Source organism: Protobothrops mucrosquamatus, unplaced genomic scaffold (assembly GCF_001527695.2).
Source record: "Protobothrops mucrosquamatus isolate PMUCROS unplaced genomic scaffold, P.Mucros_1.0 scaffold633, whole genome shotgun sequence".
NCBI classification, from domain to species: Eukaryota; Metazoa; Chordata; class Lepidosauria; order Squamata; family Viperidae; genus Protobothrops; species Protobothrops mucrosquamatus.
Window position 1 is genome coordinate 1 of NW_015386925.1, and position 8446 is coordinate 8446.

The 8446-nt window shown below is 39.7% G+C and overlaps 1 protein-coding gene across 1 annotated transcript in view; it reads left to right on the forward strand.

Annotated features, from left to right (window-relative positions):
- Positions 1-3: 3 nt before the first annotated feature.
- Positions 4-8446, forward strand: part of SCARA5 (scavenger receptor class A member 5) — a gene marked incomplete at its 5' end in the record, with an annotated part of 44766 nt that continues 36323 nt past the window's right edge. Inside the window, 2 exons of the mRNA XM_015817742.1 lie at positions 4-301; positions 5832-5912. Of these exons, the coding sequence (XP_015673228.1) occupies positions 4-301; positions 5832-5912 (379 nt within the window). The remainder of the gene's footprint in view (positions 302-5831; positions 5913-8446) is intronic.

The following is an 8446-nucleotide window of genomic DNA, read 5'->3' on the forward strand; positions in this document are numbered from 1 at the left end:
CTCTCTAAGCTGGCGTCTCAAGTGGAGAGCTTGAATGACCAACTGACAGAGGTAGGTGGGCAGGTGGGTAGCATGAACCGGACTCTGTCTTATGACGTGGGAATCCACCATACCCGTATCCAGGACCTGCAAGTCCTCATCAGCAATGCCTCAGAAGATGCTCGGCAGATGCGCTTTGTCCACATCGCCATGGAACAGCAGCTCAAACATGAGCTGGCCATTCTGAACAATGTGACTGAGGATCTGAGGCTCAAGGATTGGGAGCACTCCATTGCTTTGAAGGATATCTCAGTGATACGAGGTAAGGAGTTGAGCAAATGTAACTGCCTCTTGGATTCAGGTGTAATTCAAGGTGCTAGTTGTCATATTGAGGGCACTTCATGACTCAAGACCTAAATACCTATGTGACCATCTTCTCTGGATAGAATCTGCCTGCCCAGTGAGATTAGAAAGAATGGGCTTCCTGAGGGTCTCTTATTTGAAGAGATGTCATCTATAGGGATCATGTGGGTGAGTCTTCTCAGTGATGGCTCCCTTCTTTGGAACAGCTATTTCTCATTATTTTGTCGTATTCTAGTTGAATGGGCTTCTGAAGGGCCACAAAGACCTCAACCTTTAGGAATGCCTTTGGGAATGTGGAGATTTAGCCTGCCCTATTTGGTTGGTACTGTCATGATACATTGGTGGTGTTTATGTGTTGGATGTCTTTAACTTTATTGTGGCATTCTGTAAGCCCACTTGGAACCTGTGAGAACTTAGTAGCTATATGCATATGTAGCTTAGAACATAATAGTAAAACTACATAGAATGCATTCAGCTAATATTTGTACATAATACATGAGCCATGGTGGTGTACTGATTAGAATGCAGTATTGTAGGCTAACTCTGCTGACTGCCAGGAGTTTGATGCTGACCACTTAAGGTTGATTCAGCCTTCCATCCTTCTGAGATCAATACAATGAGGATCCAGATTGTTAGGGACAAAATGCTGACTCTTAAACCACTCAGAGAGTGCTGTAAAGTACTATGGAGCAGTACATAAGTCTATGTGCTATTGCTGTTGCTAAGCTCCAGCACATTAGAAATGTAGCATATACATTTTTTATAATAAAATATGTTTTGACCATTCCAAGTTAATCATGGACCATATCATAGAGGTTTAAAGTGAAGTCTCATCCTCTGCATAATATATGTATTATTAATTAACTTAATCTGGAATTATATCCCCCCTCCCGAGATCCATATGGCTCTCCCCTGGTAACATTCTAGCCCACGGGTGTCAAACTCGATTGCATCACATCAAGTATCTTGACGTATCGTGACATTTTTTGTCTTTGCAGAACTGGGGTGGGCATAGCCTGAGCAAGACGCATCCGGCCTGCGGGCGGGCCACCAGTTTGACACCCCTGTTCTAGCCATTCTCCCATGTTTGGGGGCAGAATGAAAATTTACCCCTGTGTTTGCATTTTCTTTGGTTGTATATTGTTTCTGGGACTGCTCATGATTCTTTTTTATGTTTTGTAATTTTTGAACTTTTAATTTTAAGGCTTCCAGAGTTACTGGTAGTTGGCCACATATACGTTGTATACATTAATCAATCAATATCTTGTAACTATGGGAGCAACATTTCTTAAAATCAGGGACAAGGGAAAATAAGGTGAGAACACTGAATAAGTCAATGTGAGGACAAAAAGCATTTTTTAAAATTCTTGTTTGGATTTTTGACATCATTGGGTAGCTGATAATTAGCTATGAGGTGCCATCAAGAAAATATATTCATATTAAAAGTATTGTTCCCAATCATTTCTGATTGTGACATTATTATGTGACAAAGAGATTCCCCCCCCCTCCATATTGCCTATATGACCAGTGGTTCTGAACAGAGAAATTCTGTTTCAGTTTACAAGAAAAATTAAAGGGAGAAATGCTTCCTTTGCAACTAGCTTCATGCTCTCGGGAACTTTGCCACCTAGTGGCAAGACTTCATGTGTTTGGTCTTTTTTTCTAGAACAAAATGTAATTATGGATATTTGACAAAATAGTTCTAGTATTGTTGTCCTGGTCCATGGATTCAGATGCTGATCAAATTCTAAATTAAGTTATGCTTGAAATACTAGCAATTTGATTGAACAGTTAAATCCATCAAATGGTCTGTTTGTTATGTGTAATACGTTTTCCCCTCACTTTCTTCCCAATGGCCAATGTTGCATAATATGATTTTGACCAAGAAGTTGACTTTGGGTTTTGAATTGGCATTAATTGCTTAGGGATAAATCATTCTGTCAGCTTCACACATGATCATTCATTCTGTCTCCATCATATTTTTAGGGCTATTTCCAGATGGTGTCAATTTCACACATGTTACCCATAAATCCACTTAATCTAATTTCCAGACTACAGTGCAATATTTTGAAATGCACAAAAATACACAAATATATATCAAAATGGATTTCCTGTCACAGTATGTTTTTATAAATGTATTTCACCCAAATCATTCATTTATGGATTATTTTTTCTTCAAATATGGCTTTTAAAAAAGTTTTGGTAAAATTTTGAAAGTGAAAACTGCACCTAAAAATCTAGAGAAGCACAGAATTGGAAGGAAAATTACATTACAAATTTCACAATAGTCCAGGAGCTAACAAATCATTTTAATCATTAGTCATAAAGAATTAAAATTTTCAAGCATTCTTAAAATCTCCTCTTGAACTTTCCATATATTTTCACCCTCTTAGTATGCTAGACTACAATATTTAGAATCCCTAACAATTTGACTGTTATCTACGATTCCTGGTGGATACTACATTGTAAAAAACCATTCTATTTTATCAATTCCCATTCAATTTTTTAAAAATTGAATACATATAGGAGATATCACACACATGCATAGTAAACAGCTATTGAGTCCTGTTGTTTTTCTTGTTTTGTTTGCTTTTGAGCAAGTCAACTTTTCAGTGATCTTGTTGAAACTGACAGTTTTTATATTTCCCAAGAAAGTGCATTGTTTCTTTGTATCAAAACACAGAGGTAGAACCTGAAATTTTGCTGTTTGTCTGTCAATCAATCATCTAGGCAAACAGCAAGTTGGGCAAATGAGTTTACATAATGTAAATAGCACGACAAAAACTGTTAATCCTTTCCCCTCACACCAAAACCCTAATCCAAGTTCCACATCCTGTGCTTTGTTAAAATCAACAACAACAATCATTTAACAGATGGCCCTGTTTAAATTGGTTTACAGCAAGAGTGGCCAATTGCAGCCCTAGAGCTCTATGTGGTAACAAATTGCTCTTCTGCAGCCTTTGGCTGACAGTGTGATTGCCAAACCTTAATGGCATATTTTTTCATTATTTTGATATGGAAAGAACCCCAAACTGTGGCGCACTCCTAATATATGATGAACAGTATTGTAAAAAGAAAGGACATAACTACCATAGATAAATGGTAGTGATGGTGGCTCAGTGGTTAGAATGCAATATTGCAAGCTAACTCTGCCCATAGCCAGGAGTTCAATCCTGAGCGGCTCAAGGTTGACTGAGCCTTCCATCCTTCCGAGGTTGGTAAAACGAGGACCCAGATTGTTGGGGACAATATTCTGACTCTGTAAACCCCTCAGAGAGGGCTGTAAAGCACTGTGAAGCAGTATAGAAGTCTAAGTGCTATTGCCTTTTCTCTGTATTGACTGTTCTGGACGTAGATTGTGACCCTGTTTTTTAGTGGAGAACAATCCCATCATAACATTTCCCCATTTGCTAGCTTCCTATTTCAAAGAGGAGTAGGTTTCAGAAAGATGAATTCAGTAGAGCTACAGAAAGCTGGCTATCATTTTAAATGCACTAAATGCATATTTCCTCACAACAATCACTCAGTTGTGCTCATCTTGCTGATGGTTTACAGCAGGGGTAGGCAACCTTGGCTCTTTTATGACTCGTGGACTTCATGGCTGGCTCAGGAATTCTGGGAGTTGAAGTCCACGAGTCATAAAAGAGCCAAGGTTGCCTACCCCTGGTTTACAGGATAATGGTAAGTACTCTACTTGGAGCTGCCTATGAATATGATTTAGAAACTACAAACAGATAGTGGGTCAGACTGTTTACCAGAATGACACCTATTCTTTAAGAGCTGCATTGGTTTCCAGTAAATTTCCAGATACCTGTCAACATGCTAGACATTACCTATATAGGTACTTCTCAATTTACAACCATTCATTTAATGACCGTTTGAAAGTACGATAAGTTTGAAAATGTGACTTTTGACTCATCCGTGAACTTATGACTATTGTAGCATCCCTGAGGTCACATGATAAAAATTAGGGTGCTTGCCAACTGGCATGTATTTTTGACAGTTGCTATGTCACATGATTGCCATTTGCAACCTTCCCAGCTAGCTTCCAATAAGCGAAGTCAATGCCCAAAGATGAATTTGCTTAACACAGCAAAAAAGGTCATAACATTGGGTGCAATTCACTTAATGACCTCATTGCTTAGCAGTGGAGGTTCCAGTCCCAACTGTGATTGTAAGTTAAGGACTATCTATAAAACCTTCTAGGGCTCAGATTTACAGTTCTTGTAGAAATCTCTGCTCTGAGTGAAATTTTCCTATTTTGTGCACTCTGATTGGGAGAGTATGCTTCTAATTCCACCTCCCCAGATGGTGTTGAAACAGGAACACAGAAACAAGACTTTTCCATGGCTGTCATAACTCTTTGGAATGAAAGAGTAAGATCCCTCTCTTTTCTGTCATTTAAGAATCTGGTAACAAACCATTCTTTTCCGTTGCTGACAAGAGTGGTAATGCTATCTATGGTGTTCTGAGAACTCTGATGTCAAACTTTTACACTGATTATGCTCTATAGATTGATGATGTTATGGTTTTATATTGGTTTAGCTTTTCGTGTTTTCATTACTGTGACTAGCCTAGATTGTGGCAGGGTAGAAATGCTACAAAAAGAGAAAGCAAAAGAGAATGAATGCTTAAATACAAGCAGGAACTTAGACAGTATCTTGACACCAGAAATAAGTTGCTCTGGCTGAGGATTGTCCATGTCATGGAGCAAAATGATTGGCCCTGTGAATTAGATGACTAGTACTGCCTGCTCCATGGTGCTATTGGAATACAGAGATCAGTCTGTCAGATTTGGTCTGCTGTTCTTGGAGTTTCCCACCCTCTTCTTGTTTCCCTGAATGACTAGACCCTGCACCTTATCCCTCCCCTGCCTCAGGCTGCTAAATATATATTTCTGAATATATGATTCTGACCCTTAAACCAGGGTTGGGGAACAATGGCCCTTTTATGACTTGTGGACTTCAACTCCCAGAATTCCTGAGCCAGCATGCTGGCTCAGGAATTCTGGGAGTTGAAGTCCACAAGTCATAAAGGGGCCATCATTCCCCACTCTGCCTTAAACTAAGTGTTGTTTTAGCCTCCTAAAATGTGACATCTTCTGCACTGTATATTTATTTACTTCACAGGCTAAATTCCAGAGCATAAAAAAAAAGGATCACAGGGGCTAGGGATGGGAATGTAGACAAAATCATCAGGGAGAGGGTCAAGTTCTAAAAAGAGAAGAATGCTTTGGGACTAAAACTTGATAGAATGTGATTGAAATGGATTAACTTTGGACAGGAAACTGACTGGTTGCTCCAGATGACAGAACCATTAAAATATTGCAGATGATAAGAGGCCCTGGTACTTAGCTGGTAGGACCTTCAGCTGAGATTCATGAGTCTGATTGCCCCTGAGAATCCCAAATACAGCTGATGGTTTCTTTGCTAAACTTTGACAGTTATAACATGACGCCATACACCAATACTTTTTTTTTCACATTCTAGGGCCACCAGGACCCAAAGGGGATCAAGGCAATGAAGGAATAGAAGGTGAACCTGGCCGACCTGGTATGCCTGGATTGCAAGGTAGTGTGTTATTATTCAAAGGGCTTGTGTGAATCCTGTGCTGTTACTGAGTGACTATAGCAGAGATCCAGAAAGTCCAAGCTGTCTTGTGATTGCCTTGAGGAAACCCTAAAAGGAAAAAAAAAACCCCGCTCCCTAATTTAAGTGGCATTGTCTGCTAAAAGGAGATAATAGGATGACTGGAAAGATCCCTCTTTGCTCAAGATCCTGAGACCTGCTGTTATTCCAGGAAGACATCACAGTGGTTCAATGGACAGAGAATCTGATCTGATTAAAAAGCTGTTTCCAGGGCAAAATAGGTGGCATTAAGATTTGAGCCTTTTTTTAAAAAAAAACCCTGCTATTATAGAATTGTAATAGCATGTATCATACTCTTGAAGCAAATTTTTCTCTCTGCTCCATGCTTTAATTTGATTATATGCAATTCCTCTTGATTGCGTTTGATTGCCTGAAATTCCTCTTCATGTTTTTATTTTAGCAAACAATAGACATGTAAAAGATTGTTGTGGCATTTATGGATCATCCTCAGTTTATATTGGCACTGCATCATTAGCAACTAATTCTTAGATGCAGCAACAGGGAAGTGAGAGAGATGTTTGGTACTTGAAGGAGGGTGGGGTTCATTTTGTGGGTTCTTAGTGAGCCTCTGAAGATTTCAAGAAACATTTCTCCCCTCTTTTGAAACCACTGTTTGTAAAGGGAAATTAAATCAAATCCCTGAAAGAGATTTGCAAGCTAAATAGAAAGTTATGTTATATATGTTCTTAAAGCTTCTGGCAAAAGCACCAGGCCATTATTAACTGCTCATAATTGGCTTAAATTTCTGCTAGAACTAAGACAGAGAAGTTCTGGAGAATCAGTTGCCTTGAGATATATGGAATCAGTCCTTTCACTATGTGCAGCCACTATTTTAAAGCAGAGACTGTCCAGGGTTTAAGAAGCCCTCTTACCTGAGAATCCTAAGGGGGATTTCTCCAGCTCTTCTGGGAATCCCTTTGTTGAAATAAAATTCAGTTCAGAAATAATTATTCCTGCACTCCTTGTGAACTCCTTTTAATCATCAAGATGATCTGGAAGCAGCCAAAACCAGAAGAAACTATGTTGTAAACAAAGACCATACAATATATTTTAACAGAATAACAGAGTTGGAAGGGACCTTGGAGGTCTTCTAGCCCAACCTCCTGTTCAAGCAGAAGATTCTATAGCAATTCAGATGAATGGTTGTCCAATCTCTTCTTTAAAATCTTCAGTAATGGAGCACCTACAACTTCTGAAGGCAAGCCATCCCATTGATTAATTATTCTAATTTAATGATCAGCTTAAACATCTTTCCTGAACACACAAACGTGGTGCCCCAAAATCAACACACACAAAAGGGAGGAAGATCTGTTCACCAGAGCTGCATCTCCACCAGAATAAACATTTCAAAGGGCACATTCACACACCTCACATTTATATTTATATTTTCTATAAATATTACCAACCTCAAACCCCCAAAATGTAGCTACTTTGGGTGCAGTTTTAATGCTCTCTAATAAACAGCCACCTTTTCAAGCAGCGTGTCTAGTATTATTCTTATGCAACCTCAGCTCGGAATTGGACATCATTTTCACTAAAAATCCTGGAATCAAGACTTCAATAACTAGGGGACTTCCGGTGTGCAGGCGACCTCGTCGGACGCAGCCGACAGCTGCCTCCCGCCTGTTTTCGTGTAAAAGCCGTTTTGACAGCAAGCATCAGCTGTCAAACGGCTTGATACCTTTCCCCCGGGCATAAGGGGATCGGTGAGCCGCCCGGGGTAGGAGTTGAGTTCCCAAGTCGTCCTATGTGGACGATGTAGGTTAGAACTCCTCCGGAGCCCCGAGGATTCTCTGCGATCCAGGACGCCTTCGCTTCGGCGAAGCTAGAAGCCGCCGCCACCACTGCAACTTAAATTGAACTGTGAGTTATATATGCAGACAAACCGACCCTGGAAGTTTGTTTCCTATTTTGGATTTTACTCTAACTTTGGATATTCTGATCTTCCCTATATGTGGGGTGGATTGAGTGAAAGTGAATTTAAAATGGCGATGGAATGATACTTTTTAGCAAGAAGAAGTGAAAGTGATTCGTATTTCCGGTCTGGAACTTTTGCTACTTTTAGCAATTCTACTATTCATTGTGGATTAGTTGTTTAAAAGACTTTTATATTGATTGAAATTTCAAATTGTCAATATGGCTTTGAGAAGAGTGGCGCCCGCAACTTTAAAGTCAATTACATCTCCGACTTCTCAGTCGCCTCAACCAACTTCTAAGCCGGTTTCCCACCCGCCACCCCCGCCATCTTCTTCACCTCCACCGCCCTCTGGTAAAGAATTACAGGATTTAATGACTGAAGGTATTAAGCATTTGACAGAGATGGTACAAAAGATGAATGTTAAAATGGAAAATAACTTTGATCAAGTAATACAACAACAACAAGAACTATTACAGAAACACGAGGGCTTTCGTATGAATGTGACAACTGCTTTCCAAGGTTTAGCTGAATATGTGGA